At 45.7% G+C, this 20,000-nt stretch overlaps 1 protein-coding gene across 9 annotated transcripts in view; it reads right to left on the reverse strand.

Moving 5' to 3' along the window:
* Positions 1–20,000, reverse strand: part of tcf4 (transcription factor 4) — a 202,535-nt gene that overhangs the window by 58,681 nt on the left and 123,854 nt on the right. Inside the window, exon 1 of one of the 9 annotated variants that reach the window (XM_086188299.1) lies at positions 10,596–10,919. The exons of the other annotated variants lie outside the window; for them this stretch is intronic. Within the exon in view, the coding sequence (XP_086044425.1) occupies positions 10,596–10,664 (69 nt within the window). The 5' untranslated portion in view covers positions 10,665–10,919. Of the gene's footprint in view, positions 1–10,595; positions 10,920–20,000 lie in introns of those variants that run through there. 9 annotated transcript variants of the gene reach the window in all.

Genomic DNA, 20,000 nt, shown 5'->3' on the forward strand with positions numbered 1-20,000 from the left:
TGACAGCTCAAATCAAGCACACCTTAACTGCTTCAAACTGAGCCCACGGCTCCTCTCAACATCTGATTCCCTTCCTGCTCTGCCTCATTATTGAATGAATGTTAATACGTATTAGAGCGGTGGTCCCCTGTGTGGACTGCCTCACTGTGCTCTGGTTCTGGTCCCACTTGTCAGAAAACTGCTGCTTTCATTCTGCTTTTCTACCTGAGAGTTTGTCCTGAGGGTGGTGACAGAGAGAATGTCCAGGTGTCCATCAAGTTTAAAGGGGTAGGATAAATACTGTAAATACTATAAAGTAGGTAAATACTGTAGGATCATGCTGAGGTTCACTTGTCTTCCTTTTAAAAAGTAGTACTATTCCCTCATCACTCCTGGAGTAGAGTGAGTACTAGGTGTGTAACAGTACACACAAATGACGGGTCAGTACATGAGGTTGGGTTTTTGGTGCGAGGGAAGAGAAACGAAGCTCAAACAAAAGTTGCCCATCTGATTAAAGCAGCACCGCGCTTATGTGGTGCATTTGTGCGCTGAACAGAGACCCTCAGTGTTACACCCTGGTTGGTGATCAGATAAATCAATTCAAATATTTCTCCTGACTTAACCTGAGCGAGTGCTCAAATAACACCACCGAAGAAGAGTAGAGATGTAGCCGGTAAGAAGCTCTAATAGTCAACATGTGGAAGCTCGCCTGCTGCCAGCAGCACAATCAGGACCGCATTATTCCCCCACACTGAAGCAATAAAGGAGCCAGATCAAAGAGCTGATCACTGCAGCGCGACGCTTTCTTTCTCTCTTCTTTCATTCTTTCTTTCTCAGTTGTTCGTTTTCTTTTTTTTCAAACAGGTATAGTCCCCTTTTTTTTAAATAAGGATCACATGGCGGCTGGGCATTATCTATCACAACAGCAACTGATGGGTTTGTGTGTGTGTGTGTGTGTGTGTGTGTGTGTGTGTGTGTGTGTGTGTGTGTGTATGTGTGCTGAGTACAAACGGCAGTATTAAACAAATCTAAACAGGTGAAGAGTGAAAGCAGACATCGCCGTGCTGACCAGATGTTAAATTGCATACTCAACCTTTTCTTCTCTTGGAATATTTCATGAATTTTGAGGGGTAGAATGGGCATCGAACCTACGGTCCTCTGAGTGAGCCACGCTGATGACCCCTGCAGTACCTCAGTCAAGCTTCAAAAGAAAAACCAATGACTCCGTCTCAGACTAACCATCCAGGACCGGGGGCACTGCTGCCCACTCACAGGTACAACGCATGTAGATCTAAAATACTGCATTGTCTTCAAAAGTTTTACAGAAAAAATGAATCTGGAAGTGAAAGAGATTTGTTCCTTTATACAGTAAATAAAGTTGTTTATGAGGCAAGAAGTTCACGATTGACTTGTCATGCATGCACAGTTCAGTGCAGATGTCGAGGAATCTAAATTAAAAACATTTTTATTGGAAAAGGGGAAGAAACAAATTATATATATAGATTAGTAATTTGAATTAATCACAATAATGTACTATTCTCTCATAATACAGATTTTAAACATGAACAGTGTCTATTTCTATGGAATCTGTCCACATGAAAATGGGAGAATGTCAAATCAAAGCCATTTTCACTTGGATTCTGTCTTCTGATTCTATAGACACACACAACACAACTGCACCTGAAGGCACCATTTGTGGAACAGACACACTTCAATTACACTGTGCTGCAGTGTGCTACAGTTGCATTGTCTTGTTTTAAGTGTGACAGCTGTCCACTGTTTATCAGCAGGTCCATGCAGGCTCCCTTACAGCCCACCACAGTATGACTGACCCATTGAAACACACACACACACACACACACACACACACACACACACACACACACACACACACACACACACACACACACACGTGCTTAACAAAATGACAACTGGCCCATTTTCCTCTTTGATAGTGAATACTGGGTGGGTTTTATGTGTGTGTAGATGGGGTCTACACTGTGAACAAGTGTGTCAGCCTTGGTTAAAGTGGTATTTTACAGACACACGCACACGCGCACACACACACACACACACACACACACACACACACACACAAACACACACACACACACACACACACACACAGTTTTCCTTTATTCTCTTGCCAAAAATGTTAACTTACTTAAGCTTGCATTTTTGCAGTGAAGCTTGTGCTTAGCACACATATGAGAGTAAGCTTTAGCACACACGCACACACACACACACACTCACACACACAAGACGCTCATGCACACACTGAATAAGCGACTGCAGCTACAACAGCAAAGATACCTCCTGATCACAGGGAGGGACGGCGGGTCGACAAACACAGCGCTGAGAATAAGAGTGCAGGTGATAAAGCAGTGGAGACATAAAACCCCAGCTGGGATCTTGTTGTTTTATGAAACTGAGAGAAAGAAGCTCCAAACAAAGAACTAAATAAATCCTCCTCTACAAACACACTGTGACTCCTTCTCGACAGAAAGAATGTAAATAAGTAATGAGCTGGACTTTAGGGTAAATCAATCATACTCCAGATAGAAAGCCTATTTCTGTCTGTTCTTCACACAACAGCGGCAGCACCTACATGCACCAACGCCTCACACATTTGATTTCTTCCTCCGGACCAAAAGCAAAACGGTCTCTAGTCGTAGATTTAGTATCAGCTCAGGTGAGGTTGCTGTGACCAGTATCAAACCAGTAACCCAACGGCTTATGCTGGAGGGAGTGTTTTCTTTACTTGGTTAATTCTCTGAGCGGCAAAGATCTCGGTCCTTGTTGTCACTGTCGCCGTTCTACAGAGATCCACCGCTGGCCCCGGGATGCAGAGCGAGCTCCAGAGAAGGTGATGATGGGTGTCAGTAATTCGTGCTGACAGTTACTGCAGCAAACATGTTGGCTCACACTGAACACAGCTTCAGATTATTCAGCACCTTTAAAACCATCTCCTCTGCTTCCTTAGGTTTTTGTTGATATTTGTCTCTCAGCTTCACATCTTCTCCAAATACAGGAGCTTTGACTCAGCTCGTCAACATCGTGAGACTAATTCCAATCAAAGCAGCTCGTTGCAGGAACCTGGAGCAACGCACGGCCCTTCAGACATGGATCCTGAGTGAGTCTGTGCCAGAGGGCCGAACTCCCCTCCTCATGCTGGCCATTAACGTGACAACAGCACGTCGGGCTCTCTGACTGGTTGGGAAGAACTGAGGACGAGAGACATCAAGAAACCAACAAAACAGAGGGGAAAAGGAAGAGAAAGAGGAGGGATGGATTCATTAGCAGTAGCCTCCAAAAGCAGCAGCCATGTCTGATTCCTACATTAGCCTAACTGAAGATAGCATTAGCTTGAACTATAAGCCCAAATCAGACAAATCAGTAATCAAAAACAGCTCCCATCTGAATTATGTAGTTATTTACAACGTCTCCCACAGAGCCAACCAGGGGCCAATGTGGCCAGGGGCCAGTGAGGCCAGTTAGGCCAGTGTCCAGCTCCCCGGACCCCTTACATGCCAGAAGGCCTGTTACACGCATGTGCTGCCATGGTGAGTGTGGACCTACAGCCAGCCAGGAGATACATGAACCCTCATCTGCTAGAGCTGCATGTCCCTGTCTGCCTACTGACCTTGATATTCAGCACTCAGACAGACACCAGGAATCAAACCTGCGACTCAGAGAGAAAGGGTGTGTGAGAGAGAGGGAGGGGGAGGGAAGGAGGGAGGGAGAGAGAGAGACTCTTCCCATAATTCAGCCTGGAAATTCCCAACTATCCAAAGAATGCTGATCCACTCTCCTGTGCTACTGTCTGTCTTCCCGTTTGAACACACACACACACACACACACACACACACACACACACACACACACACACACACACACACACACACACACACACACACACACACACACATACGTGTCACATACATTCAAATAAACATAAGCACATACACAGGTGTGTGTGTGTGTGTGTGTGTGTGTGTGTGTGTGTGTGTGTGTGTGTGTGTGTGTGTGTGTGTGTGTGTGTGTGTGGACATGTACAGGCATGTCATTTGGCAGCTGTGACCTTGCACGTTGAAGTCAAGGGTTTATGAAGACAGAGGGACTGAAAGTCTCTGTGCACCAGCGTGTGTGTTTGCTTTCTTTTTGAGCGGAGTGTGTGATGGACCCAGACGGCTCATAGACTCTTTTCATTTGGCAGATTTCCCTGATACTCAAAAGTTCTTTCTAATGTTGCCACTGTCACACTGATGGTGACGGCTGGCTCACCGGGTGGGAGGAACCTATGACAGGCTCCCTGGGGGGTGAGGGTCCAACCTGCGACCCCTTGGTTGCCAGGCAGCCATTCTGCCTACCTGCTGTTCCTAGAAACATCAAGTTTTTGCAGCTAAAGATTAAGAAAATAATAATTAAAATCAGGACGTTTCTGGTGTATTTGGTGCACTGCCAGCACTCTCTTACTTGCCGGTGGCTGCTCTCAGGTCAGTGGTAGGTCAGCGGTAGTCTGACGTGCAGCTCCAGTAAGGACACGGCAGTTTGATTAGGATCTGGAAGTACTCGTATCATTTTGACTTCTTGGCGTACGTCACAAGAACCTCACCCAGATTCTGCAAGCAGCAGGAGCCATCCCATCGTTTCGCTGCGGCTCAGGGACGGTACAGAGCGAGTAGCTGGTCACCAGACCATCGTTCCTGAGCTTCCCTGGGAGCCTCCTGATTCTATATTTACTGCCACCAAATACAACAAAACACATTACCAAAAAGGGCGGCGCTGAGTCAGCTGAGCCAGTCAGCGCGGATACCAGGATGTCAACAAGCCGCCAGTGGAAGCTCCAGAGCGTCACTAGTAAGTATGTGTTTGGTCATAATTATGGGCACTTGGAAAACATTCATATCAATAAATGATCACAACTTATTATTATTGTGACATCGTAATTGCATGACACATTTGTAGCTAAAGGACAGTGGTTGTAGTGCTTCCACGCAGGCGCAGGCCTGGCCAAGCAGACCGTGCCGGGGTGGGGAGCTCATCCAGCCCTGCAGGTGAGGCCAGATCACATGACGGCGCTGAATGAAGCAGCTCAGGCATCACGCCAGATCTTAAATCCCTTGCCAACTAAACAAAACATAAAGTGTCCAAAACAACTTTTTCACACTTGTACCTTTGAAAACAAATGACATCATGCAACACTTCAGTGTAACGGCTTGCAGGACCGGGCGGCACCAGCAACCAACCTGAAGCCACACATCCAACAAACACATAAGAAGTCACCAAACAAAAATAATAAAAAATACTCGGAAGCCAGCAGCAGCAGAGGGCAGAGAAGAGCTCACTGTCACCAACATCAGCAGCCTCTCGCATTCACGTCACACACGCGCTCCTACGGACACTGCTAATTACCTCCTCATGACCCTCCTCCCACAACTGCAATAAAGAGTAAAAGACAAACAGGAGAGTCTCCTTCCTCTCTAAGAGACATGAAATGAATCCATCTGAAATGGGAGCAACTCCTCTCAACATCAGACACAAAATAATAGAAATCTGAATGCAGGAACTGTTGGTCTGCGTTCATCTGGGCTATGGGTATGTGTGTATGAAACAATATATTAAAATAAATTTTAAAATGTCAGTCATTAAGATTTATATTCCAGCTTCTGATAAAATTACAATCCTCCAGATTTGAACTTGCTCATTAAACAAGTGATCAGAAGCAAAATCACCACTCTCATTTTAACCTCATTCTTGTTTCTTTGAAAAAAACCCAGCAGTGTTAGTGTGTGTGTTTGTGTGTGTGTGTGTGTGTGTGTGTGTATCAGCAGCATCACTGTCAGATAATCTGATGCAGAAGGATTAAAGTTTAAGCCTGACAGTGTCCAAGGCTTTGACCAGCAACACACACACACACACACACACTCACACACACACACACACACACACACAAACACACATACACACACACACACACACATACACACACAGACACACGCACAAAGAGAGAGTAACTCTCCTATCTTAAACTATGTAAATATTTTAAGGGAAGTTCATCACTAATAATCTATGAGTGGATGACAATAAACTCACAAACACACTAAAACAATATTGACTGACTCTCCTGCACCGACACGATGGTGAAACTCACCCTGGTCACGTGGTGAACGAGGAGGCCTCACACACTCCTGGAGACACTCCATCAACACACTGAAACACTCTCTTGTGTTAACTTGTTTGAGGACTTATAAATTTGAACCGGTGGGAATATAAAATTACACCTCTAGAAAAAGAATTCAGCATTTTTTAGAATTTATGTGCAGAAATTTGAAGAAAAGATACACACACACACACACACACACACACACAAACACACGCACACACACACACACACACACCTGTTCATGTTTATGCTTGTACACAATATAAAGTACATGAACAGACACATGTGCACTTCCACCATACACAATAAAATTGGCTTTTTTGAGTTGTTTAAATAGAACTGAAGCAGATGGATATAGAGGCCTGCGCGCGCACACACACACACACTCTATTTATAAAGTTCTAATTGCATAACATGCCGTGCTCTAATTCCAGCCGACTGACTATACAGGATGTCCACACACACACACACACACACACACACACACACACGCACACATATTTTCTTGATTTTCTATTTCACCAGATGTGTGAGTCACCGTGGTGTATCCGTTGTCATCACGACACTTTGATGTCTGACAAGAGTGCATCTTCAACAACAAAAGGAAACTTAAACCACATAAAAACTACATGGAAATGTAAATACTATGTAGTGTAGTAAATACTACGTGTGGCCTTGACCTCTGACCTCTTCTGAAATGTTGTTTTAATTAGCAGCTGTTTGACAGTGAAAAAAGCTAAAATGCCAAATTAAAAGAAATTACTCTTTCTATTTAAAATCACATATAAGTACAATTTCTAGTGAAATAGAACCACCACATCATCTAAATATCGGTATTTACCATTAATTTCGAGAGACAAATTGAAAAAAAAAAATTCTGCATCCAACTACATTTGGTGGAAAATGACAAAAATATAAAATCAATAAAACAAGCAATATTCCTCTCCTATGATGAGAGTCATTTGCTCCAGAAAAGCAGCAAACGCTAAAGAAAAAGCAGATAAACCACATTGTTTCAAGTGTGTGAAATGTGTGTTTCCGGCAGCAGCACAGTGACAGCGGACTGCAGGATTCTGGCAGGCTGCTCCAGGACTCTCCTAATTAAAACTTACTGAATATTCAAATGCTGTGTTAGCATAACAATAGCCGGCTGGCCAGGCCGGCTTTAAATGAGGCCTTTTGTTTTAGCCGAGCTTTCTGCTGCCTCATTAAGCTGCTGGAGCTTAAGTTAGCGAGCCGACAGCCGCTAACCGAAGCTCGGGCCTCGGCCCTCACCCTCCTCTTCTCCCCTTCACCCTCCCCCACACACTCCACCAAACTAAAGCCCCGATTCAGCCTCCTCAGTGTTTGGTCTCCCCGGGCCCGGCTCGCCGCTGCTGCCGCTGCCGCTGCAGATCTGTCCGAGTGGTTCTGTCTCTCCACTCTGCCCCAGTTTCCCCTCTCGCTCCACATTTCTGCCTCCATAACACACATAGCAGCCTGAATGTGCTTTCACATAACCACCTATCACTGCAACACTGCAAACCATCTGCCTAAAACCTCCAAACAGCCACAGAAAATAGGACAGAAGAAGACAAACAACATTTTGTTATTATGGCATTTTTTTTTTCTTCTCTGATTTGTGTGTTTTCTCTCTCCGCCAGCGGACATCGAGTGTAAACAAGCTGTGACACAGACAGACCGAGTGAGACAGGGGGGCAAAGTGAAGATAGAAAGGAGCTTGGCACCAGATCAAGACCATCGGCACAATGTGCCATCCAGCAGCCAGCCACCAAACAAAGCGGTGCCACGCCGCGCCCCGTGGCAGTGCCGAACTGGAGAGCTCCGGCTTCCAGTGAAGCTGGTGAGATACAAAGACGGCTCTGAGCTACAGGGAGAGGGCAGGTACAAAAAGAAAAGGGCTCTGGAGCTGGTGGCTGGCAGCATAAAACTAAAGGTTCGATGGCCGAACGGAGGCCGGAGACCTGCCAGACACCGAGCAGACCGAGGCCGTGTTGGCGAGTGACTGCGGCAGCGTACAGACAGGCTGAGCCGACGGCTCGTGGGTCGCCTCAGCTCCCAAACCCTCACAAACCTGGAGTGGAAACCACAGAAATGAAGTCTGTGAACATTGGGAGTGTTTGTTTTTTTTTAAAGTCAGTTTTCATAGAAAGTTTCTTGAAAAACCAACACTTCTGATGGAATTTGCCCAAGGTTGAAATCAAATCTGATAAATACAAATGAATTTTCTGTGAATTTATTTTTTACCTAAATTTATACACACATTAAATGTGTGTATTTTTTGCTGGATTTGATTGTACGCCCTCTTTTGTCTGAGTGCACAATAATCTGCTTGCTACAAGTTTTTATTATTGTTCAGACATCAGTATTATAATTACCTGTATTTATTTTTGTCCTGCTGTAAACCCCCCCCCCCCCCCCCCCCGCCGCCACCCCCCTTATTTTTTCCTCCTTAGAAAAAGGCAGCCTTCACTGACATGTGGATGTGTTGGAAATTCCTGCCTTCCATCTTCATTTACACCTTGCAGACATTCCTCTTTTACACCACGAACCTGTGAAATTCATTTACCTTCCCTTCGATTTGCACCCCGCGTCTTATTTCTAGCCACATCCGTCCTGAGTGACACCTTCACTGTGTACAGGTGGAGCAGGAGCACTCACACCTGACCTGGGACCCTCAAGGGTGTCCTCTGTTTCACTGGAGGTACGTGCACGTTCACACAATTATTATTGATAATATTAACATCATTATATTACATCTGAAGAGACACATTACAAGCACGTCAAACATTTTTATTCTGTTCAGGGAACACGCAAAATAACACAGACCCCCCGTCTTTAAATCCAGACTAACTGCTCAAGTCAATCAACCCATCGATCAGCCGTGTCATCAGCTGATTTCTGTCTCTCCCCACTCAACTAAGACAAGCGATGATCATCCAGGTCCTTGTAGGATATTATTTCCTTCAGCACAATGTGGGATGTCAGCGCAGAAACGAGTTGGCCGACAGTCCCAGCACCATGAACACCAGCACGCTGCCTCTGTCACATGATTTCAGCTCCACAATTCCAATAAATAAAGCTGCTGAAATGCATTACGTCTGCTAACAAAGGTGATTTACTCAGAGCGCGAGGACGTGAGATCAGATCCCACAGACTCACGGGAGACCCACCAGGAGAGCTATTCTATTACTGTGTGTGTGTGTGTGTGTGTGTGTGTGTGTGTGTGTGTGTGTGTGTGTGTGTGAGAGAGAGAGAGAGAGGGGTGGGGATCTGATCAGGGCCTCCATCACTTCATCCTGGTGTGTTCCAGGTTACTAAGAAGAAGCCGGACCAGCAGGTTGACTGGAGGTCAGGTTACATCTCTGAGGTCGCTTTTATTTTTCTGACACTCTGAAGATTTGGAATTTTCCAACTGCAATTTTCCTATGAAATTTGTGACTTAGAGAAAAATTTTTTATATACATATATATATATATATGTATATATATATATATATATATATATATATATATATATATATATGGAAATACAGATCATCAGATGGACATAATTTAAATGCCACTTTTAAATTCTGCAATATTTTCCATTAATTTAATAGCATTAAGAAATTAAAGAATAATAGAAAATTAACACGTGAGTGAAGAACATTACTGATATTGACATTTGCTGCAAAATATGAACCAGTTATTGGAACAACTACTGCTACTACTTATTACTTGCTCAGTATTTATATTTTTCACGAATTACTTCAAGATTTTATTTTTTATGACAACCCGAGCCGAGGCGCTACTTCTCTGCGTGTGTAGACTCCCTGAATTACAGGCTTGGTACGATGATCAAACATAGAATATTGATCCATTGATCAGGCTTTTTTGAAAATTGATTCACGTCCATTTAAAGCAATTAAATTATGAGCTGGAGACGAAGGAGCCTGCGGGCCGAGCAGCCCGAGTTGGATCTTTGCGAGTCAGATGAGTAAAAACCCCGGTGACGGAAACCGGGAGACGGAAACATGTATGAGAACAAATATAAATTGTTGTGAACTTCACACACACACGCGCGCGCGCGCGCACACACACACACACACACACACACACACACACACACACACACACACAGCATGTCCGCGAGCCCAGCGTTCTCCTCAGCTCTCTCCGGACTCCTGTCACCGCTCCTGCTTCTCCTCCCTCTCACACACACACACACTCACCGACACACGCGCGCAACATTCTCCCGGTTAACAACACCAGGAGGAGCGGCGCGCGGCGGCGGACAGACGCGCTGAGAAGTTGCTGCGTAAAAGGGCGACACACTTCACCTTCACACCTCCTCTTTATCTCCCTCCTCTTTTCTTCCCTCACTCCCTCTCCCACCTCCCTCGCCCCATCACCCCGAGCCCTTGCGGAGAAGGAGGAAAGCAGCCAGCAGGAAGGGAAGGGGCTCTTACCGCTTTGCCGTTGTAGTAGTACATGAGCGAGCTGCCTGTCATCCCGGGGATGGTGTACGCGCAATACATCGCTCCTCTCCTCCGTGGAAGAAAGAACAACTACTCTGCTTTCCCCTTCTCGCTCCGCGCGTCTCTCCCGTCGGCTCGTTCTCTCCCGCTGCCCCTCGTCTCTTCTTCCTCTCCACCTTCCTTCTTGGCTGTTCAGGTCTTCTAACTTTTCTGGGTTTGTTATGGTCTCAAACTCTCGCCGCTCCGCTCGCGTGTCCCTGCCTGCGCGTTTTTTTTCCCGGCCGACAATTCCTTCAGTTGCATTTTCCCATATGGCCGAGCCGAGGCGCGCGGAATATGCAAAGTAGGCAGGGAGAGAGAGCGAGGCGCCCCTCCCCTTCCCCCCCCCCCCCCCGCCTCACTGAGACAGACGCGCGCGCACGGAGATACAAGAGAGCTTGAAACGCGTGCAGCTAACATTCCCGCCCTCGCTCGCGCACATGTGAAGACACATACAGATGCTCGCGGACACGCGCGCGCTTGCCGACACTTTCAACTTTCCACATTGAAATCTGGAAACCATCCCCCCCCCCCCGTCCTCCTCCTCCTCCTCGCGCGGAGCCGCCGCCGCCTTTGAACTGAGCCGAGTGTTCACTTTTTCCACTGCACGCGCCTCCAACATACCCTTTCGCGTCTCGCCTCTTTCATCTCCTCTTTTCCTTCTCTCCTTTTCCCCTCGTTTCCTTCAGCCTTGTCCCCTCCCCTCTCGCTGCCTCCCTCCATCTCCTCTAATCATCCCTTTCTCCAGATATCCCTCACTCCCTCACTCCCTTCTTTCCTTGCTTTCTTCCTTTTCTCTTTCTAGCTCCTTTCCTCATCTCGGCCACCTTGTCATCCCTTTTCCACTCCTCACCTCCTCTTTCATCGACAACTCTCCTCCTCCCTTGATCCTCCGCTCATTCTTGAATCCCTCATCTCCTTCCTTGCTTTCTTTCCTCTCACCCTCCCTCTTTTTTCATACTTTCGGTTTCCATCCCCCCATCTCTCACTTGTTTTCCGATCTCCCCTTCCCAGCGTGCTTCCTCCTTTCCTCTTCCATTTCCTAGTCTCTAAGTCTCTTCCTCCCTTGTCTTCTCTCCTATCCTTCCCCTCTCCCTTCTTTTCATCCACTCCTCTCTTTCATTTTGAAATGAGAACCAAACATCCTCAATGTTCAAATCTGTCTCCAACTTAAAGGAATCTCTGTGCCTCTTTCTGTTGTTTTTATCCTTTATTCTTGTTTTGAGGTTTTTAGATGTGTGTGTTTTTTTAATTGTGCTCTGTGCAGCGACCTCGAGTGCCAAGAAAGGCGCCTTTAAATAAATTCATCATTAAATGTTTGCATCAGTTTGGTGGCACCAGCTCCATTTGGGGGGACAAACGCAGGACCAGGAGCTTTTAGCTGATGAGTAAAATCCCACTACTGGACCTTATTGTGTTTTTAAAATAAGAATTATTTAATTCATAATTCAGCTGCATTTTTTTTTAGATGCTGCGTCATCCAGTAGGTTCAGAGGTCTACGTGGTCTAACGTGAAGATTTAAAACAGCCGCCTATTAAACAGAAGCTACTGCGCGAGTTATGTTTCATAAAAGCTTCAACTACAGTTGCATTGTCATGCTGCTAAATCTTCATCTTCCATAATAAAGGCTAAAAATTTAAAAAAAAAAAAGCCTTTTTAAATACCAGACGGATGCTAAACAAGTCAGGTTTATCATTTGCAAGCCCATAAATAAAGATTTTATTTTTTGTAAATTAAAGCTCATCTATTTAAAAATAATTTTAATCAAGTGGTGACATAGATTTTCTAAAATGTATTGTATTGTTATAATTTTACCTGTCAAAATATCATCCAAATATTTGTTCATCTGTCAAATCTTCTGCTGCTGCCTGAAATTTTTTTTTGCTGTCTTCTAGTTGTTTTTGTCACATTTGAATGTGTTTACCGTTCACTGTAAAGTGTCGCTGAGTCTTTAGAAAAGTGCTGATTAAATAGTTATAATTATCATATTGTTGCTGTTATTATTATCATTATTATTGTCGTTAAATGATCTATATATCATACAGTATTTAGCTCACTGGTCCTCAGAAGGCCTCTGACAGACTCTGCACTGCAGCGACGACCACAATTTGGTTTTGTATTTAATCCCTCGGTGGCAAACGTGTTGAATGTTTTGTTAAATTCAAACTGAAAAAGTGAAATTACATCCAAAGGTGTTATAAGATTCCGTACGGACGATTCTTCCAAATCTTTGTCTCCCTCCAGGTCCAGCCAGGGCTGGGTTGCTATGGTGACCTGCTACCTGCAATGACCTGACGGTGGCACTATAACTCACCATCAACCCACCACCCACCAGAGGACTCAGTCAACCAGCAGCCAGCTCTCCTCGCTGCACTCGCTGCCGTTCAGCTTGTTGAATTAAAACTTTGTCCTTCCCAGCACTGAAGCGAGCCTGGATGGACGGAGGGAGCCAGCCAGGCAGGGCAGCCTTCCTCGCAGCCATGACCGCTCCCACACTCATTGATTCATTGTCACCAAAACAAAACCCACGTCAGCAGACGTCAGGCTCTGAAGGAGCGTCTGAGTCGCAGCCGTATCACCGAGTCGTTTGACCTTCTCTGTAAATAAAACAAGCTCCAACGAACGTGCCGTAGCAGGAGCTGTTCAACTGCTCAACACAACCAAAAAGCCTTGTCCCACCTGGTCAGGTGGCTTTGTGAAAATTACAGGTGAATTTTATAACAGGGCGTAGCTTCCACTGTAAGTCTGACTGACGCGCAGGTCTGCGTGCAGCTCCAGGAGTCACCACAACCCCAGGACGCCAGGACTGGGACTTCTGTCTTTTTGACCAAACTGCAGGGTTCGTTTAAAACCTTGAAACCTGCAGTGATTGAGATGCATCCCAGTCTCACGCACCAACGTCTGACTTGAACTTTGAACTACTTGTGTGCACGATTTGTTTTTGCAGGGAGAGATTCCCACATTCCAGGTGCACTCGCTCCCGGTCTCCCTCCACATGGATCCAGGGAACTACAGTGGCAGGCAATGTTTAACTTATCATGAAGTTCATGCTGATTTTAAAATGCACTTAACGTATAAAAAGGACACATCAGTGGGTTTATGCATGAAGGTGGAACCCCCAGGTTCACTGTGGAATCTCTGGGTCAAGAAAAAGAACCATGTAGGCAAAAAGAGAGAGCGATAGAAAGTGTCAGGACCCTCAGTCCAGCCGTGATGGTCCACAGGCTCCGACCTGCATCCAGCACCATCAGGGGCAAGTCCATCAACCCACCCAGGTGACATCACCCAGGTTTTAGCTCTCTCTCTCTCTCTCTCTCTCTCACACACACACACATCATCATCATCATCCTGATCATCATCGTGCTACACACCACACAGTTTGATTATCGTCTAGTCTTCAAACTTCACTAATTTTTTTTCTTTTTTGCAGAGTTCAGAAGATCAGGAACTACATTGAGTCCAAAAGCTGCTACCATGTCCCCGACCATCCTCAGCCGTTACATCCTGACCCGCGGGCTGATGAGTCAGCATGACGATTGGCAGCAAACCCTGTCAAAACTAAACTACAACACATGCATGGTGTTGGAAGTATGCAAGATTTAAAAACAATGCATGCATGCTTCGTCACATTGACGAAGAATGCTGGACTCTGCCCGGCTGGTCTCCTATGACCGCCGCCAACCTCTGACATACTCAGTCCACCCTTTTACCAGATTCACTGTAAATCTGGTACATCTTGATGCGGCAGTACTGCCGACAAAACCTGGACGTCTCAAATGACACCAAAATCCCACATAAGCTCCTCTTCAGCAAGTGAGACCTGCAGTCAGCAGAGGACAAGGGTAGTAGTAGGGGTAGTAGTAGTAGTAGTAGTAGGGGTAGTAGTAGTAGTAGTAGTAGTAGTAGTATATAATACTTGACCTGAAAAGTACACTTATGCTCTAACTATCTAACTATCCAGATCTGCCCTTTAGAAGATGTAAAATCCTGCTGATAATAGAGGAGGAGGAGCCGGAGGAAGAGGAGGAGCAGGAGGAAGAGGAGGAGCAGCAGGAGGAAGAGGAGGAGGAGCAGGAGGAAGAGGAGGAGCAGGAGGAAGAGGAGGAGGAGCAGCAGGAGAGAGAGAGAGACACACACACACACACACAGGCAGTGTTTCAGGCTTCCAAATTTCATACGAACATCGTCATCATTCATCCTAGTCAAACAAATGGTCGACTCCAAAACAAGCGAGCAGACCTCCCGCTCTCCTTCTCTGTCACTCACTCTCTCCATCTCTCTCTCTCTCTCCTCTTCTTTCGGCTTTAATTTGATTAAAAAGCGAGCTGCAGGAAGGGGAGGGAGGGCTGATGCACATCTAATAAGTGGACCATCTGTCTGCAGCGCTGGCTGGCTCCCAGCATTGTACCCAACCAGACTGAATGGGAAATGAAGGGAGAGATGGAGGGATGAGGGAGGAATGAAGTTAAGGGGGAAAAATATAAAACCCAAAAAAGTGACCCCGTTGTGAAAAATAAGTAGACGCAGCATTTTTACATTTTGTCTGACGGTTGCTTGGTCAACAAACCTGCAGAGGAGAGGAAGAAGAATGGAGAGGGAATGAAAGAGTGAGAAAGAGTGCAAACCTTAAAGAGGTAGAAGGGAGAGGAGAAAAGGAAACAGGGTGAGGAGGGAGTCGAGAGGAAGAGATGGCGAAGGAGGGGGAGAAGAGGAAAATGGGGAAAGAAGGGAAATAGGAGCATTAAAGAAGGGGAGATAGGTGAGAGGAAATGAGGATCGAGACGGACGGAGAAAAGGAGGGAGAACAGAGGAGAAAGAGAAGAGAGAAAGGAAATAAGGAGATGAGACAAGGAAGAAGGAGACATACATGTTGCTAGTTGAAGGGCTGTGATGAGGAGCGACAGAGAGAAGCAGAGGAAGGAAAGGGACAAAAGAGGAGAATAGGAAAACAGGAGGTAAGAAAAGAGGAGAGGATAAAGAAAAAGGGACGAGGACAGAAGAAAGAGGGTAGATGAAGGGAGAGCAAAGGATAGAAGAAGGAGGATAAGAAAAAGAAAAGAGGAAGGACGTAATATGTTACCAACGGAGGGAGGAGTCACAAAGGGAGGAAAAGATCATTTCATCTTTCCTCCTCTTTTCACCGTCTCTCTTCCTCCATGTTTCCTTCTAATTTTCTGTCCCTGCCTAACTTTTCCTCTTCTCCTGACACTCCTCCCTGCCTCTCTTATCTTTCCTCCAACATCATCCTCTTCCCCTCCTTTCTTCCCCTTAGAATCCAGCATCCTCCGTTTCTCTCCCTCTTCCTCCTGTCTTCTCCATGGTAAGTGTTGTTTCCTCCCCGTGCTCTCTCGCTCTCTCCCTCCCTCGCTCCTCTTCCTCCTCCTCTTTAGTAGTGAGATGACAGCTAATCCCTGCTTGAATTATAATCTCACATTTCATCCTGATTTCACGCAGACAGGATTTTCCTTCTTATTATGACGCCCAGTTGTCAATATCTCTCTCTCGCTACCCTGCTCTTTTGTCTTCCTCACTGCCTCTCACCACTTCCCTCCGCACGCACGCACGCGCACACATACACACACACACACACACACACACACACAGGTATAGACATGTGAAACAAACGTGTGACATCAACATGTTTCATTTATCTCCCTGAATCTTCAGTCACTGCAGAAATGTAAACCCCTCCTTCTGACTTGATGACATTAACAGAAGCCTGCGCCGCTTCTGCCTCACCTGGACTGCGACGTGTGAGTGTTCCTGGTCGACTATCGTGCAGGGAGGAACGGGACATTTGATGCTGCTGGTCTATGCACGCCAGCTAATCTCCTCATGATCAACCGTACTGACGGCCGATGGAACTGTCCCGGACGTCTCACCTTGTTACTGAGGAACAGCGAAACAATCTCCCCTGCTACCAGGGGTGGAGCAGAAGTGATAGCCGCTACGACCACAGGAATCAATTATTGATCCACATCTCAGGATTTAACAGGTCCACAGGAGTAATCGGAAATCCAGTCGGATATTTTTACCAGAATTGGGTTCAGAGTTCTGGTGATGCTCTAGTAGAACTCATCTGTGTATCTGTCACATCTCGGGTTCTTGTCACAAGTGGCCAAACTATCCGGTGGGGACCCCCAAGGGTTGAAGTAGGACCCTGGGGTCACGGCGGCCCACAGAGATGCTGCGGGTCACACTCAGAACTGCAATATTCCAGTGTGAACCTGCCTGGTGATGTGACTGGAGAGAGAGCACAGAGGAGAGAACACTGCAGGTTCACCGGAGTTTGAGTCTGATGAGTACTCGGAGTAGCGAGGAGAGAAAGGTAAAGAAACGGAGGAACAATAAACAGGTGCAGATCAGGATGTCATAATTTGACAAGAACATTATATAACAATTTGCTTTTAATAAAATAGTCTCGTGACTTCAAATTCTACGAACAAACAGATCCTCTCTCCCCTTCATTTCTCTCAGGTTCTCTTTTCCATGAGGGTCTTCGTTGCCCCCCCCCCCCCCCGTCTCATTAAAATGTATCTCAATCATATTTTGTGATAGCAATATTTTGGCCGAACAAATGCTAGTTTTCATTTGAAGTTATACTAAAGTAACGTGGTCAACTGTTAAGTGTAGTGGTGGTGGTAATAAAGCTCCTATCTGGCCCACAAGTGCTCATATGGCAGAGGATTAATAGAGCAGAGAGATAGAAACGAGTGAGAGAAGAGAGAAGGAGAGAGCTTTGCTTTCTCTCTCCACTTCCACTGAAATCAGGGTAAAAACCCTGATGTGGCCTCAGTTTTGATGCTGAAAATCAGACGCTCATTTTCCTCCAAAATACAAATTGAACAAAGAGAAGGAGAGAGACACAGAGTACAGAAAGTGTTTGGAGAGGGTGGTAAGTGTGTCTGTGAAGTGAGTGTTTGAGTGTCTGAATAAGGTGTGTGTGTGTGTGTGTGTGTGTGTGTGTGTGTGTGTGTGTGTGTGTGTGTGTGTGTGTGTGTCTGGCATCTATCAGAACCACAGCTTGCTAAAAACACAGTAAGCACAGTGCAGAGACAGAGTGAAGCGAATGAACGAACGCTGCATGCACGCTAATTATGTATGCATGATTTAATCTGCAACTCAATAATATGCAAATATATTCATATGTTAGTTTCTTAATTAAAAATGCAAAGCAGCCCTTATGGTGATTTTTCTGTGATTTCCTTTTCAGCCTAACAAACGGAACATTTTGAGAAATTCAACAAATTGGAGGGAAGTGCTGTGGTGGGGGGTTAACAACAACAACAAAAAAGGGAAAAACTTCCTACTTCAACTTCCTGTGGTTTGAGAGGGGAAGAGGAAGGAGTCACTTGTTGAATGAGGCCAACTTTGTCATACAACCTCTTTTTAAAGGCAGTTATCAGAAACGGGAGCCTCATCCCCTCCCCGTCCAAGAGGAGGAAACTTTCCTGCTAAACAATAAAACATGGCTGCCTCCTGTCTGGCTGCCAGGTAAGTCTCTCTGCGTTTACGTGGTGACATTCCTGTGCTCCAGAGACTTGGAGATGTTAAAATCTTTGTGGTATATATTCCTAATTATTCCGGTTGTGATGTGTGCTTTGGTACATTTGTTCAAATTGCTTGGTGTTTGCATGTGAAATGAAACCCGAGTGATTTTTCCCAAAAGTACACACAAGTAAACATTTGTGAATCTTATTTGAGGATCATGTATTGTGACCATCACCAGGCTCCGTGTTGATTTCCTGTACAAATACACACGGAATAACCAGGCGTCAGTTCAAGGACACACAGACGTCAACAGAGCCTTTTATCTCCTCCTGTGATCTTGAACGGACCACTGAACCAGTCCAGCAGTACAACCAAGACCAGTTTCTTGGCACAACTGGTTGTGGAAGCTGCCGTCTTCCTGCTGCGCCGACTGCAACCTGCTGCTGAGAGGAAGCCTAGCTCAGCGCTTTGTGAACAGGTATACTTTACACAGAGCGTGCTCGGAATGAAAACTGTGATTAAAGATGAAGCTAATCCACACCACACACAGGCAGAACAGCCACACAACAGGGTGTGTGTGTGTGTGTGTGTGTGTGCGCGAGTGTGTGTTTTGAGGCTGATATTGAGATCGCAAAGAAGCAGGCGTTGTTTCATCAGAACAAGGTTTGTTCTTTTATTGATCTGTTTCTTTCTTCCTTCTTCCTTTGTCTTACAGTACTTTCATCTTTTCTTCCATAAATATTCATTTTGTTTCTCATTTCTTTCACGTTATGTTCCCTGTTGATCTCCATGCCATTCCTCGTCCCTTCACTTCTCACATCGGCTGTTCTGAGTCTAACCTCCGTCTGACCACTGCTGAGCGAGGCTACTCACAACATTTTAAAAACTCTCAAAGTGGCAGGAAAAACTAAGGAGGTCATCCAGTGCCTGATGAGTGCCGCCGTTCATGTCTCACAGGTCGGTTCTCCTGTAGCACACGTGTGTTTGGCAGCTTGTCCTGACAGAGCTGGTGGCCGTTGCATTCAAGCTAGCCAAGGTCAAGCTAAGGTCAATAACCAACTGACAAATGTAAGTTTTTCAGAACAAGGCTGCCGTGAAAATGATGAGAGGATCTGCTGTCTCAGACATCTTTGGACACTGAACCTTACCCTTCATTCGTTTCTGCAAGACAATCAGCCTGACTTTAGCAAAATGTTATAATGGTGCTACTCCTGACGAAGAAATAAATGCCCAGTCCGTCCAATGAAAGTGTCGATGCAAAAAGGAATTAAAGAAATAAAAAAAAATATTAGTGCAGCCAAATTAGGACATCTGAGTGGCCCTAAACAGATTCTCAGCAACATAAAGCATTTTATTTACTAGGCTAAGGCTAATGTGTGTGTGTGTGTGTGTGTGTGTGTGTGAACATGTGATATTCTTCGTGGCAAATCACAGAGCAGCTCTCTGCTGCCTGCTTCTGCCGCCAAATACTTGGGCTCAGGAATGCACAGGGGAACATTCACATCTGCAGCAGGCATTCATATGTGTGTGTGGGGGGGGGGGGGTGAGGGGTGAGAGAGTGAAAGAGAGACTGGTCTGTGTAGAACCCAAATGTCCTCTCAAGGACAGAGAGGCCGTGAACATCTACAGCTGAGGTCATTTCATTGACAGCAACCTTTGACACGCACAGACATGCAGGGACATAAAAAGACAAGGATGTTGCTGGAGTAATGCTGATTTAACCAGCCAGTCAGTTAGCAAACCAGCCAGCAAGCTGGTTTGTCAGTCAGTCAGTCAGTCAGTCAGTCAGTCAGCCAGACAGTCAGTCAGTCAGTCAGCCAGTCAGTCAGTCTACCAGACAGTCAGTATGTCAGCCAGTCAGTCAG

Source organism: Aulostomus chinensis, chromosome 19 (assembly GCF_037954235.1).
Source record: "Aulostomus chinensis isolate RoL2024-O1b breed Wild chromosome 19, RoL_Achi_v1.0, whole genome shotgun sequence".
Taxonomy (NCBI): Eukaryota; Metazoa; Chordata; class Actinopteri; order Syngnathiformes; family Aulostomidae; genus Aulostomus; species Aulostomus chinensis.